This window comes from Salvia splendens, chromosome 2 (assembly GCF_004379255.2).
Source record: "Salvia splendens isolate huo1 chromosome 2, SspV2, whole genome shotgun sequence".
Lineage (NCBI taxonomy): Eukaryota > Viridiplantae > Streptophyta > Magnoliopsida > Lamiales > Lamiaceae > Salvia > Salvia splendens.
The window spans coordinates 42964616-42980467 of NC_056033.1; the positions used below are offsets into that span (position 1 = coordinate 42964616).

The following is a 15852-nucleotide window of genomic DNA, read 5'->3' on the forward strand; positions in this document are numbered from 1 at the left end:
CATTTTCATTAAAGTAGTATGTAATTAGGGATAGTTGATGCTAAAAAAAAGATGTTCCCTCTAATTTTAATTTCAATATAAAAATATCTTAATGATATTAATATTCTATTACTATTAATTATTTACGTTTGATTTTACTTATTTGTAATATTTTAAATCATTGTACTATATTTAATATTAATAGCAAAATAACTTAGATATAAATATATGTAAACTTTATACTTATACAATATTTGTATATAAAAGTAGTTCAATTTATTAGATGAAATATTAATTTTTCAATCTTAAAGCTATACATAGAATATGTTATTTTTAAGTACAATACAAAATTGATGATTAAAAATAAAATAAAATCTATTAACATATATAGAATCTTAAATAATTGAGCTAAGTTTTATTTTATCTACTCTTATGTAGTAATTGTAGTCTAAAAAATTAGTTGAAATTATCAATAATCAATTTAATAAAAAAGACAATGACATTCTTAGTTGAATATATGATTAATTTAAATCTATGATTGTTTAATTAAGTAAAAAATCAATAGCTACTATCAATTGTTTAATGTCACAATGTCGCGTCTTAATATTATCATTAGGCCATTTACAACATTATGAAACTGTTCATAATTCTCATATCTATTCCTCGACTATTCGTGAATCATATTTTTTCTACTTTATTAAAATTTTATTTCAATGTAGTATATATTACTATATATTATGATTAACTTAAATTTCCAGTTTAATAAAATTCTGATATTCATTAAAATAAAATATTTATCTTAGTTTTATCTAAATAAGTGAGAATGTAACCATATAAAAGTATTAACTAATACTAGAAAGTAATATCACAATATTCAAATAAGATATGGTATATATTAGTAATAATAGTATAAGATCTATTAAACTTAATCCCAAATAAATTAGAAGTAAGAAAAAAGTGGATGGATAAATAGATTGAATTGTCATTCATAGCCTTAATGGTATTTTGGTCATAAAAATATTAGAAATAGCAAAAAAGTAGTTGAATTGATATTAACTTATAGTTAATGGAATTCAAAATATATTATGAAATATTATGGACTAAATTTGTTCATTTAAGATAGTTAGTGTAGTTTAAAAAGATGTTTCCTGTAAATCAATTTACTTGAGTTCGTCATGGGGGAGCACAAAAAGGGTGACAATGCTGAATGGCTACTCATCATGCTCGAGACGGTCCAATAGGCACAAATGAGGAGTGATTTCAAACCGCTAACCCTATTTTTCCTATTGATTAACCAATTCTTGATTAATTCCGATTCATTTACATCTTTACCATTTAAATTGTCGTTGCCTTAAACCCTATGCACTTGTACACAATGACAAAAACATGCTACAAGCAATAGAAGATGAACCATAAATCACGTCAATGTATGAAAAAATATACTCCCTCCGTTCTATAATAATGGAGGCATTTCTTTTCGGCACAGAGATTAAGAAAAATTGTAATAGGTGAGTTAAGTAAATAGAGAATAAAGTGGAAAATGAAAAAGATAGAGAGATAAAGAGAGAAAAAAGTAAGAGAAAGTAAAATATGGGTGAAAAATGTGTAGACTTTTACTTTAAAAAAAGAAATTACTCTATTACCATGGAACGTACTAAAATGGCAAAATGACTCTATACAAACAACTTGAAATATTCTTTTAAATAAAAAAAATATTTAGCATAAAAAATTGACACAAACCTTATCAATTATTTCTTCACTTATCACTTATACTCACTGTATATACACCATATATATTGGAGTAGTATAAAAGCGGTATCCTTTCGCCGCGAGTTTGTTCTAAAACCCTAAACCCTTCATCTCCGTTGAGCTCTCATGGCGTCGGCGGTGGCGCTCAAGAAGAACTATCGCTGCTTCCAATCTCTGCAGCAGTTCTACACCGGTGGCCCCTACGCCGTCGCCTCCGACGCCTCTTTCATCGTCTGCGCCTGCGACGACACCATCAAGGTCGTCGATTCTTCTAACTCCGCCATCAGATCAACCATCGAAGGCGACTCTGAGCCCGTGACCGCCCTCGTCCTCAGCCCCGACGACAAGTTCGTCTTCTCGTCCAGCCATAGCCGCCAAATTCGAGTCTGGGAGGTCTCCACGCTCAAATGCATTCGCTCGTGGAAGGTTCGGTGCTATTCTATATGTTTTCTGTTGGTTGCGATTGTTTTAGTTGGTGTTTGGTGTTGAGGAGTTGGAGCTTGTTTGGAATAGGATTTTGTTCACCTTCTAATTAAGTTTGCTCAATTGTAGGGTGTAGGGTTGGAAATGAATCGAATCAATCTGGTTGTGACACTATTCAGCAGTGTAGACATGTGACTTTGTTTGATTTTCAATTGAATATGTTTTCCGTTGGTTGTGATTGTTTTAGTTGGTGTTTGGTGTTGGCAAGTTGAAGCTTGTTTGTAATAGGATGTTGTTTATACTCTAATTAAGTTAGTTCAATTGTAGGGTTGAGAATGAATTGAATCAATCTGACTGTGATACTATTCAGCAATATAGCTATGTGACTTTGTTTGAGTTTCAATTGGATTTTTGACGAGCTTAGACATGTATGTGAGCTTGTTTGGAAATTACTCTTTCATATGTTTATCAAAACTTGGATGGAATTAGCCTTAAACTGACAATCATGAGGTAATATATTGTTGTTTGGTCTAGTTTACACTTTACATGCCTCAGCACATTACAATCTGCTTGTTATTTATGTAAAATTAATTTATGTATTGTCTTGTTGGGGATAGGGGCATGAAGGGCCAGTAATGGGAATGGCTTGCCATTCCTCAGGAGGATTGCTGGCAACAGCTGGTGCAGATAAGAAAGTGCAAGTGTGGGACGTTGATGGAGGCTTCTGCACGCATTATTTCAAGGGGCATAAAGGGGTGGTAACCAGCCTCATGTTCCACCCAGACCCAAACCAGTTACTTGTGAGTTCTCTTATCTGAAACAGAGAAAATAAGTAAATAATGTCTGATTTTCTAATAGTCTCCTGGCTATCTTGTTTTGGAAATCTCCCTTGGATGGATTGAATTGAAGTGATTAAAATTTTCACAGATTTTCTCCGGTGGGGACGACAGCACTGTTAGGGTGTGGGACCTTGTGAAGAAAAAGTGTATCGCAACACTAGAAAAACATCAATCAACAGTTACTTCGATTGCAATATCTGAAGATGGATGGACGTTGCTGACTGCTGGAAGAGACAAGGTAAATCCCTAATGGCTGATTTATATTTTGTCATAGTATTACATTATCTTAGCTTTATCCTAACATCCATCTGTTATAAGTTCAGGTTGTGAATGTATGGGACCTGCACGATTATAGCTGTAAAACTACTGTACTGGCGTATGAAGCACTAGAAGCCGTGTGTACATTTGATGCGGCGTCCCCTTTTTCCCTATGTTTGTCAGCATTTGCTCAGAAAAACGGGAAGAAGATCAGTTCATCATCTGTTCAGTTTTTAACAGTCGGTGAACGTGGGATCGTGCGGATATGGAACTCTGATGGGTATGTTGCATGTAGTTTCAAACAATTTGAAATCTCCATAAATATGATACATTGTTGTGTTACGTACTTAACTGCCTTTTTTTTAGCCATAAGGTTCCTGATCTCTTAAATGTATAAACTCATTCCAGATTTGGTGTCAGGAGTTCAGCTCAACTACTTGTCTGATAGTTATTGTTTCAAAGTTCAGGATAAGTAAAAGCAATTTGGCCTAAGTATTATATCTAGCTCCTTCTAAAGTGCCTCAGCGATAGCATACATCATTTTCTCTTGCACAACAAGTCACTACCCAATAATTTTTGGTTCAATTACTGAACTTCAATTTCTCTGCAATAGGGCAGTGTGCCTCTTTGAGCAGAAATCTTCAGATTTAGCAGTCAGCTCAGAGAAAGAAGAAGTTAAGAGAGGTTTTACCTCCGCAATGATGCTTCCGTTAGGCCAGGGACTGCTCTGCGCCACAGCTGACCAGCAGTTTCTTATTTATGATTTGGATAAAAATGTCGATGATGGTTTGAACTTGGCCCTGAGGAAAAGACTAATTGGATACAATGAAGAGATTGCAGATATGAAGTTTTTGGGTGACGAGGAACAATATCTCGCAGTTGCTACAAGTGTCGAACAGGTAACTGAATTTTGTAACTCTTGGAAAATTTTTGATTCAATTTGTTGGCCATGGCTTTCAATTCCATAGAATTCATCATTATTTTTTCTTTGTATCACATATAGATAAGAGTGTATGATCTGGCATCAATGTCATGTTCCTACATATTGACTGGGCATAGCGATGTGATTCCATGCATTGACACCTGTGTGTCAGCTTCTGGAAAAACCCTTGTTGTTTCGGGAAGTAAAGATAACACTGTAAGTTATATTTCTTCACAAATTCATGTACTCTCTCAGTCTCTCTCGTTAGATTGGATCGCAGACTCATGCTTCATTTCATTACTTGGTTACATAGTCAGTCTCAATTCAATTACCTCTATAGGTTAGATTGTGGGAAGCCCAAAGCCAACGCTGCATTGGTGTTGGCATAGGTCACATGGGTGCTATTGGTGCTGTTGCTTTCTCGAAGAAAAACAGGAACTTTTGCGTCAGTGGTAGTAGGTAAATATCCTACAAATTTTGGGAATTTGAAACTATATTCTTTTTTAAATACTTTGCCATTTGCATCTTTGTATAGGGATCTGGTTTTGGAACAAGTATTGCACTTAGTTGTTCATAATCTTGGAGATGAATAAACCAGTCATGTTGATCTTTTAAAAAAAATTCGCTTTGTGTTGACATCATGCATCCCTGAGAGTTACCTTGCTGTCTTTGCCTGGTTTAGTGACCGCACATTGAAGGTTTGGAGCTTTGATGGAGTGTCAGATGATGCTGGAGAAGCTTCCAATTTGAAAGCAAAAGCAGTAGTGGCAGCCCATGACAAAGATATAAACTCGTTAGCAGTTTCACCTGATGATAGCCTTGTTTGCAGTGGTTCCCAGGTTAGTAAATTGACGAAAATTGCAAGTAAAAATGTTGTTGACCCGCTTAACACATATCAAATGAAATCGCTAACTGATTATATGGTGAATTATACTGAGAGAAACACCAGCACTGAACATCAAATAAATCACTTTCCTTTGTTTCTTCAAATATTCAGGATCGTACAGCAGCCATATGGAGGCTTCCTGATCTGGTTTCAGTTGTTGTACTTAAAGGTCATAAGAGAGGTATTTGGTCTGTGGAGTTCTCTCCAGTGGATCACTGTGTCATAACAGCATCGGGTGACAAGACAATCAAACTATGGGCCATCTCTGATGGTTCCTGTCTAAAAACATTTGAAGGACACACATCAAGTGTCATGAGAGCTTCATTTATTACACGGGGGACACAATTTGTTTCTTGTGGTAAGCTGACTTGCTGATCTCTAATTTACTTATTGTATTCCATAGTTTTGTTTTTAATGTATTTGATTTGGTTTTTAGGAGCTGATGGTTTGGTGAAGTTATGGACAGTCAAAACTCAAGAATGCTTGGTCACTTATGATCAACATGAAGACAAGGTAACTGGTGGTGTATGGGATTTTTCATAAGACAGATTATTATAGCACATTGAATGGCTTCATGTTTGAGAGATTAATTACAAAACGACTAATGGTAATGATTTGGACCAAACAAAAACGTTGGCCCTTAGACCTTCACATCATACGGGAAGGTTCCTAGAATTGTTAGATGTGGTTAGATGAAACAACTTTACATTCTAGAAGTCTAGAACAATAAATTTTTAGTTACTTACACATATATTCTACAGATATGGGCATTGGCTATTGGTAAGAAGACGGAAATGCTTGCTACAGGTGGTGTTGATGCAGTTGTTAATTTGTGGCATGACTCTACAGCTGCGGAAAAGGAGGAGGCCTTCCGTAAAGAAGTGCGTCATCTGACTATCATCATCTGTATTAACTGGGATGGTTTACTGGGGAACAGTTTTCTTTGTTATGATTAAAATTACACTATAAAACATTTTCGAATTATTTTTACAGGAAGATGATGTTTTGAAAGGGCAAGATTTGGAAAATGCTGTATTAGATCGTGACTACACTAGAGCCGTCCGACTTGCATTTGAACTTCGCAAACCTCACAAACTTTTTGAATTATTTAGTGAAGTCATCAGGTGAATTGATCGTTTTTGTAGTACTCTACTTTGCTATCTTCGTTGTGTGTCTATCTTAGCTCCGCCTCGTTACAGGAAGCCAAATGCTGACATTCAGATTGAGAAGGCTCTTCGTCCTTTTGACAAGGAAGAGGTTCGTTTACTCTTAGAATACGTAAGAGAATGGAATACGAAACCAAAACTCTGCCATATAGCACAGTTTGTTCTGCATCGCCTATTTACCATCCTCCCTCCAACAGATCTAGTCGAGGTACTCAGTCACAGCATCATCACCTGCACTTTTTTCGCATTTGTTTTTGAAATATCTCGAGTTTACATCTCATTGCTTGTGTTTTCTGTAAAAGATGAAGGGCATTGGAGAATTGCTTGAAGGCCTTATTCCATATTCCCAGAGACACTACACCAGAATCGATAGGTTGCAAAGGAGCACATACCTCTTGGACTATACCCTAACGGGAATGTCTGTCATCGAACCCGAAGCAAACGCCACAGAACCAAGAAATAATGAGGATTTAGGAGAATCAGCTAGGGAGGAAGGTGAGGACTACCCAGAGCCCAAAGACGCATCAACAAGAAAACGAAAAACACGAAAGTCCCAAGATAAAAAGCAGAAGAAGTCGAAGGTGGCGTATGTGAGCACAGCGACTATATCCTCCCCGGCCTAATCCGTTTGATCTGACATTGGTGGTAAATGTATGCCTTTTGTCCCAAGAAAATATGTCTGTTTGCAATTGTCGTGGACTTAAAGCTGGCACATCGAATCCAGGTCGTGCTCGTGGGCCAAGTTTGATGTGATCACTCAAACAAGACGACTTGGATCGTCTGACAGGTCAAGATCCGCCCGCTCATATATGGGTCCTGTTTCTCCAAAGTCCAGAAACAAACGGCCTCTTGTAACTTTATCTCATTAATGCAACGGAACTTATGTTCTAGAACAAATTTATGAGTCTACTCTTTCTGGATAGCCGAATTTTCCCATGTGGTTTGCATTATAATATATAGTTTTATTTCCTGATATAATTCTATTTAATTTGTTTTTTTATTATACTCCCTCCGTCCCCGATTAATTGTCACTCTTTTCCATTTCGATCCGTCCCTCAATAATTGTCATACTTCATTTTTACCATAGATGGTAAGTAGGTCTCACGTTCTACTACCTCACTTCACTCGCATTTTATTATAAAATCAATATAAAAAAGTGGGTCCCACGTTCCATTAACTTTTTTAACGAATTTTTTTTACATTTCTTAAAATCTGTGTCCGGTTAAGGAGTGATAATTAATCGGGGACGGAGGGAGTATATTTCATTTAATTTTTAAAATGGTAAAATAAGATTATTTTTTTGGATATCTCAAATAACAAAATGAAATTATTTTGCATAAACCTGCGATTTCTACATATGTGGTGTGGTGGTTGAAGTTTGTGGGATGACATAGTTCGAGTTGGATGAAGATGTAGTAGTTGTTAATAGTATGGGCAACGTGTACGCGTGTTATGACAGCTCACTTATTGAATAATATTTTATTTGTGTTCATTCGTATTGAAAAGTGCCATTTGGAATATCATTTTCTATTTATTTAAAAACTTTCATTATCAATCTTGAGTGATTTGATCATTTTTATCACAAAATTTGGAATTTGTGAATAATATTCTACTTCATCGGACATCGTGTGACCATTTTGTTATTGTCCTATCTTGTCCAAATCAATAGTGTTATAAAAATTTCTTGATCATGATTTAGGTTCATTTCATCACCTAAACTTAATAAGAATTTTATTTATTTTCTGAGATGTATATAATTAAAGTGTTTGATGAATTTAAAAATTTAAGTATGTGTATGTGTATAATGAAGTATTTAGTCAAACCTCAATCTCAGATATTTAGTTGCAAATCACATGTGAATGTCAAAAAGATTAATAGAATAAAATCTCTGGTTTTGTGAAAAATTAAAAAAATCTCCAAGTTAAAAAAGGGGAGACTACGATTTCAAATAATTATCAACACTACATTTTTATAATTAATTATAACATTGAATGAAGTTTTCATATAGTCTAGGTTTAGACTTTAGAAAACCTCCACTCAACATAACTCGCAATTAATGAATAAAAATGTACGTGTAGATGTATACTGTAATATAATTTACTTATTTAGTTGAGTTAGTTACAAAATAATTGTAGTACACTTACGGATAAAAATTAGTATCTCAATTCTTTATTTTTACCGATTTCTTCAAGACTCGACATTTATATTTACAAAATATTATACTAATACTAGATAAGAATTATCTCGATTCATTATCTCTAGCGATTTATTTAAGGCTCAACTTTCAACTACACAAAATACTATAATGGATAAGAATTATCCCGATTCTTTATCTATATTTATTTTTACAACACTCAACTTTGAACTACATTACAATTTGGTTGTGTTCGGTTGCCAAGATAAAATAATATCAATATATAATTTAGGATTGTGTTGTGAGATTATTTTAGTCATAGAGGGTTAACTATGCCTAATTATACCACGATTATCCATCAAGGATTGAATTGTGAGATTGAATCTCATGAACCAAACACATTACAAATTTAATCCGGATACAATCTTGCAAACCGAACACCTCCTATAAGGATAAAAATAATCTTGATTCTTTATAAGACTCAACTATCAACTACAAAATAGTAGTATTCCACAACATATGGATAAGCATTTTGAATCTTTATCTTACCACTTCTTAAAAAACCTAACTTTCAATTACAAAAGTTACAACTTATGAATAAAAATGGGCATTGATTCTTTATCCTACCAAGTCATATATTTGATTCGTCCCACAAGAATATACACTTTTTCCTTTTTAGTACATTCCACAAGAATGTTCACTTTCTAATTTTATAAAATATTTTCTCTCTAATGAGGTGAGACTCATTCTCCACTAACAATACTTTAATTACTTTTTCTCTTTACCTCTCTCTTACTTTACCAATTTTGCATTAAAATCTGTGCCGAATCCGAAGTGCATATTATTTGGGGACGGATGGAGTATGATGCAAATAAATTATTTAAAACCCTTTTATGTTTAGAGCATCCGCAACGGCGGCCGTCCCACCGGCCGTACGACCGGCGTGCCGGAAGTCCGCGCAGGACGTCAGTCATTAGGCAGTAGGGAGGCGGACGCGGATGTGTGTTGCGGACACCGGACTTCCGAGGCATTCTGGGGACGTCCGTCGTGACGTCCGTCATTGCGGTGCCACAACGAACGTCCCGATTTTTAATTTTAAAAAAACTCTATACATACGGCTCGTTGAGCTTCATTTCATTCGCACCACTTGTTTTAACGAGTTTCTCTCTCACTACTTTCATTTCTTTTGAAGATAAATGGAGCATCACTATAGTGATTCCCCCGCCACGAGCGAGTCACAAACGCCGACTTTTCCATTAGAGTTGGGGGAAATGCCGGCGAAAGTGCACCGATGTCCGGGATGATGCCCGAAATGGCGCCGATGATGCCCCAACCCCAAATGGCGGGGATGATGTCCGGGTACTACAATATGTACCCCCTTGGGGTGGGATGATGCCCCAAATGCCCGGGATGAGTGCCGCGATGACGGGGATGATGCCCCAAATGCCCGGGATGATGATGTCCGGGATGATGCAGGGCATGCCTGCCGCTGAGGGGCGGAGCAGGCAGGGGGTCCCCCAATCACCTGGGGACAATGTCTATCGCTCCTACATGTATTTATTGTCTAGTAATTCCCCCCAGAGTACTCCTCCGGAGACTCAGTTCACCGGCATTGAGACTTTCTCTTTTGAGGAGTTGGAGCTATCTCCGGCCAGGGAGTCTCCCACTGAGATACCACCGGCGGTAGGGAGGACGCGGAAGCAAGGGAGAGGGAAGGGCAAAGGCAAGGGCACTACCTCGTCCTCGCGTGCGGGGAACGAGGGTGGGGCGGGGGCCGGGGAGGAGGGGGATGAAGCCGGCAAGAGAAAGAGGACCATCTGGAGCATATCGACAGAATGTGGTGGCGCATTAGCCAAAGCTACCTCCAATTCAAACCGCCAGGTGGGAAGCCTCACGATGGAGAGCAATGCCGGAAACAGTGGGAGCGGCTGAGAAGGCAGCTCAGCTGATTTGTCAGCATCTACCAAAACAACCTCTGCACGACAACCAGCGGCATATCCGCCGATGATGTGAAGTAGAGCTGGCAATTTTCGACACGACACGATAATCTGACACGAATCCGCATGAAATTATCGGGTTGGGGTCAAGTCTTATTGGATCCGTGTCCTTATCGGGTTGATCCATTAAGAACTCGATAATTTCGGGTTGGGTTCGGGTCGGATGCGGATCGGATACGGGTAACCCATTAAGAAATAATATTATTATTTTTATTATTATTTAAAAAAATATATATTACTTTAATTTTTTAATTTCTTATAAATTAGGTTTAAATAGTATAAAACAAATTTTAATTGTGTAAATTAGGTTAAAAATTAAGGTTTAATCGTGTAATATTAGGTTTTAATCGAGTAATATCAGGTTCGGGTTGTTATCGTGTCGTGTCAACCCATATTATATCGTGTCGATAACGGTTTCGTGTCGGATGCGGGTCGTGTTTGGATTTGAAGGTAGCAGGTCGGGTTCGTGTTCGGATTTACAGTTTCCTTAACAGGTCGGGTTCAGGTTAGGCTTTATTAGGTTGTGTCATTATCAGGTTGACCCGATAACGACCCAATCCGCACGATTTGCCAGCCCTAATGTGAAGCTTCTGTCTCACCAGCAGTTCCCCGACAGTGAATTGGATTTCGGGGAATTCAAATATTGGGTGGTCTATCTTGTGGTGCAGACTTCCGCCAAGTTTAGTTCGGGTGTTGAAGCTGGCTGGCCGAAGCAGACGAAGCTTGAGGTTTTTTTAACTATGTATTTTTTTAATAATTATGCATGTTTTTTGTTTTAAATAAAGTGGTTGCATTTTCTCCGTATTCGTGTCGAAATTTTAATTCCGTAAATTGTTTAATTTGATGAATTTGTGAATTTTTATTATTGAGGATGTCCGTTGGGATGTCCTTGGGGATGTCCGCCATTGTGCAGTAGGATGTCCTTATGACGTGGCATGAGGTGTTTTTGGGAAGTCCGTCGAGATGTCCGCCGGGACATCCGTCCCACTTTGGATGCTCTAACCTCCACATACCTAACATTTGATGGATCTAAATACGAGCTAATATTTTCATTTTAATATTTAAAAAGAGATTGAATTAGTTAAGTCAGCTAATAATTAACGTACAATACGTACTTTGTGAAAAAAATCGAACAAATAAAATACCTCTGTAAAAAACAAATAAATCAAAATACCACTTGGCAACTGCTGATAAAATATAAAAACCATAATAAAAAATTAAAATCCAAAGACTATAAAATAAAGGGTATTTTCTTTTAACAAAATAGGTAACAAAGAATAATAGATAAGCACTGAATCATATCATGAGCAGCAAAATTAAATACCATTAAAGATCAATTTATCCCCCAAACTAATAATTTAATTCTCCTCATAAACACTATTAATTTTATTGCATAGCAGTCTTTATAAAAACAACTGTTGCGACCTCGTCCCTAACTTTCATTAGTTCAATAGCTACAGAAGACTATATTATACGCTAAATAGGAGAGATTTAGAAAAATAAGTGATTTTTTAAAAATAAAAATGAGGCTTATTGTAGACAGATGAAATAATATACAGTATATAATAATTTTTAAATTTTTTAAATAGTAATAATAAAATAAAAAAAATCATGGACAGCTATACTATTAGGCCATCCACAACGCTGTCTCTATACCGTCTCTTAAACCGTCTCTTAACTACTATTTGAGCACTATTTGAGGGCCCCACTGTCCTTTTTTCCTCCATCTCTTAACTAAGAGACGGAACCTGCAACGCTCCGTCTCTTAACCGTCTCTATACCGTCTCTTAATTATTATTCATTCAATTTAATTTATAAATTTTTTTAAAACCCAATTCAATTTAAACAAACACACTTTATTAAAATTAAAACAACATTACAACTTAACATTAAAAAAACGAAGATATAATTAAAATTCTAAAAAAATAAAAATGACATAATTTAATCTTCTCCGCCAAAATTTTCCCAAATGTGCTCAATTAGATCCTCTTGGAGTTGGGTGTGGGCGCTAGAGTCGCATGTCCTTGCCCGAATAGCCAACCGTTCTTGTATAGATGGATGCGCTCCACTTCGCGGCGGACTACTTGCGGTTGAGCTTCCGGGGGATTCGGGGTCGAACCAATTTCCGGCATCGGGTCCTTCGTCTCGGACAATCATGTTGTGCAAGATTATGCACGTATACATGATGTCGACCATGCTCTCCATGAACCACGAACGAGCCGGGGCTTTGATGATGTTGAAGCGCGCTTGGAGAACCCCGAACGCCCTCTCCACATCCTTGCGCGCAGCCTCCTGCTTCTGCGCAAAAAGAGCCTGCTTTGGGTTCGCTGGCCTGCCGCACGTCTTCACGAAGGTCGGCCACTTCGGGTAGATGCCGTCGGCGAGATAGTACCCCATTTTATACCGCCGGTTGTTGGCGACGAAGTTGATGGCCAGCGCTTTACCATCCAAAACTTCGGTAAAGAGGTCGGACTGTTGGAGCACGTTTACGTCGTTGTTCGAGCCAGGGACCCCGAAGTACGCATGCCAGATCCAAAGTCGGTAGTCGGCAACGGCCTCGAGTACAACGGTTTGGTGGGTGCCTTTGTGGCCGCTCGTGTAGGAACCCCTCCAAGCCACCGGGCAATTCTTCCATTGCCAGTGCATGCAATCGACACTGCCAAGCATCCCGGGGAATTCGTGCACTTGTTCGTGCAGGTTGAGGAGGAACTGACAATCCTCCATGGTTGGCCTCCGGAGAAATTCGTCACTGAAGGCTGCCCGGACGCCTCTGCAGAAGTTGAGCAAGCACAAGCGCCCAGTGCTGTCTCCGATGTGCAGGTATTCGTCGAATATGTCGGCCGTTTGTCCAGTCGCAAGCTGCCGGATGGCTGCAGTACATTTCTGCAGCGTCGTGTGGCTGGGACGACCGACCGCGTCGAACCCTTCTCGGAAGAACTCCTCCCTGGCCGCCAAAGTATTCGCTATGTGGAGAAATAACGGTTTCCGCATGCGGAAACGGCGACGGAAATAGGTATCTCCCCAAATCGGGTTATCGCAGAAGTAGTCGTGTACTAACCGTGCGGCGGCTTCCTCCCGGTTCCGATTGATGTACTTCCGGGAGCGTCGTGGGGGTGGTGCGGCTTCCTCCGCCTCTCGTCGTCGATCTTCTTCGAGTGATTGTTCCATTAATTGACGCATTTGCTCAAAAGGATCCATTTGTTTGAGTTGATTGAAGATGGAAATTGGAGTGATAGAGAGGATTTGAGAGTAATAGATGTGTGTTTGTGTTTGAAATGAGTATGAAATAGAATTATTTATAGAGTAAAAAAATTAAAAAATTTAAAAAATGAAAATAAAAATTTAACGGTAATATTACCGTTTGAAAAAAAAAATTTAATTAAAAATCGATTTTTTAAAAAAAAAACGAATTATTGCGTCATCAGTGACGACGCCCACTCGCGGGCCAGCGAGTGGGCGTCACGCACGCATGGGGACGTGCCACGTGTCCCTGGCGCGTGACGAGCCATCTCGTCTCGTGTCTCGCCGAGACGAGCTACGCGACGAGACGGGCGCGAGATAGAGATGAGATGGGCGCTGCAATGCATCTCGCGGGGGTCTCGTCTCTCCGAGACGAGACGCGAGCCCGGCGCGAGACGCGTTGTGGATGGTGTTAGTAATTTAAACAAGTCAGATCGATTCTTTGATTTAAACAAGTCAGATTGATACTTTAATTTTAAAAAGTCAGATTGATACTTTAATTTAGACAAGTCAGATTGATTCTTTATTTAAAAAAGTCAGATTGATTATCTATATTCTTTAAACAATGATAATAAAAAAATAAAATTAAAATTTGTGGATAGAAGTGGACTAAAAAATACAGAAATAACAATTTATTTTATCTCAAATAATGATAATAAAAAAATGATAAAAATAAAATGGGTTGCTTGTCGAGCATCCACATATGTGCTCTTGCCAAAAAACATGGATGTGGGTCCGGACCCACTTTTATTACTTTTTTACTCCATGCTCTTAGTCAAGAGCCCAACACTCACATCCATACTCTTCCGCAATGACATGCTCAAGGGTCTCACCATTATATTATTCAATTTAAATAAAAACATTTCCACAATATTAAAATGCATTAAAAATATCCGAAATACTATTACAAATTACAAAAAAAAAATTACAAAATTAAAATACCAAAAATTTAAAATTACATAATTAAAATCCTAAAAAATAAAAAATACATAATTAAAGGCTAAAAAATACCCCGTGTAAGACTGACTATTCCTCTGGCCCTATCCCCAATGTTCTTCGGAGACCTCGTAACATTGCCAAATGTGAATCAAGTTGCTCGGGGGTCATATTTGACCCATCGGCCAAATTGAGTTGGGCCAAAACGGTCACAACGAGTTGGTGGGGGGTTGAGGTGGCACAAAGGGAGCGGGAGCGGGGGCGGATGGAGTCGCGGTGCGACGACGGTTTGTCGTCGCTTTCTTCCTTCCTTGCGGCCGGCGTTGGGAACTGCTAGGGCCGGCGTTGAGGCTACCCAAATTAGCTACGGCGAGCTGGCTAGCCACCTCATCTTCGCCGACGTCAAGGGATACCGACCTCGACCGTTTGCTGGAGGAGGTGGAGGAAGATGATACGCCTCCCCTATACTTCGGATGCACACGCACCTCCTGCCAAGCGCTGAGGTACTTGAACGGTTTGTAATTTATGGATTGGTAGGTCGCCAAGGCGGCACTGATGATGTCGGGCTCGCTCCTACCGCTCCCCGCCGACCGCTCTTCCTAGAGGTAATACCCTTGGAACTTTTGGATTTCTTCGTTGGCTCTGAATATGGCATTGCGCACCATACTCTCATTGCACTCGATGGTTCCAGCCGTGCGGTTTTCATTGTACCGGAGAGAGACGCGCCACCAAAACCTATCCCCGCTTTGGTTCGTGCCTATCTCCGGATCTTCGGAGATAATCAAATAGACTTTGAATAATTTATCCATCTCCACCGGAGTGTACGGGGTGCTGACACCACGAGGAGTAGGAGTAGGAGTAGGAAGAGAAGGAGTTTGAGAGCCGCCGCTCCCTCCCGATCTCGGTTCGGGTGCCCACCCGTATCGCCCATCGGGGGCATCTTGGTCGTCCATCGGGTAAGGCTGGTAGCCATCCGGAACTTGAGAACTTTGGGTTTGAGGAGGGGCCGAAAATTGCCTTTCCGGACTAGAAAATGATTGTGAGCCGAATCATTCGTGGTTCCAACTGCAGGAGTCGAAGGGGTGATCGTGAGCCGGACATTTGTTTTAAGTAAGAGTGAAACATTGAGAATTGATAAGAGAAGATGGGAGAATTTAGATGAGAATTGTGTAGTGTGGTGTGAAATTTTTGGTGTGGAAATGAGGGTATTTATAGATGTAAATGTGAATTTTGGGGGAAAAAATTGAAAAATAAATTAAAAGTGAGGAGAAAACGGATATAATTTATTGGGAAGTGAGAAATTTTGTTATTATTTAATACAGA

General features: G+C 38.7%; 1 protein-coding gene across 2 annotated transcripts; it reads left to right on the top strand.

Moving 5' to 3' along the window:
- The first annotated feature begins 1796 nt into the window (after positions 1–1796).
- LOC121793020 (transducin beta-like protein 3) lies at positions 1797–7197 on the top strand. 2 transcript variants are annotated; one of them, XM_042191206.1, is made up of 15 exons: positions 1797–2154; positions 2769–2951; positions 3079–3228; positions 3314–3528; positions 3862–4147; positions 4252–4386; positions 4511–4629; positions 4853–5009; positions 5168–5414; positions 5493–5569; positions 5818–5937; positions 6050–6180; positions 6256–6430; positions 6525–6873; positions 6947–7197. In XM_042191206.1, exons 1-14 carry the CDS (start codon positions 1855–1857, stop codon positions 6843–6845), a joined length of 2616 nt encoding a protein of 871 aa, XP_042047140.1. In that variant the 5' UTR covers positions 1797–1854; the 3' UTR covers positions 6846–6873; positions 6947–7197. The 2 variants fall into 2 exon arrangements, with proteins under 2 accessions (XP_042047140.1, XP_042047139.1); XM_042191205.1 differs by having other exon boundaries at positions 6525–7197.
- Positions 7198–15852: the final 8655 nt, after the last annotated feature.

Excerpts from the sequence above, each read along its gene's own strand:
- LOC121793020 (XM_042191205.1), top strand. The coding sequence starts at position 1,855 with ATGGCGTCGGCGGTGGCGCTCAAGAAGAACTATCGCTGCTTCCAATCT. Across the intron at positions 4,387-4,510 it reads CGGGAAGTAAAGATAACACT|GTTAGATTGTGGGAAGCCCA; the intron begins GTAAGTTATATT and ends TTACCTCTATAG. Across the intron at positions 5,415-5,492 it reads GACACAATTTGTTTCTTGTG|GAGCTGATGGTTTGGTGAAG; the intron begins GTAAGCTGACTT and ends TTTGGTTTTTAG.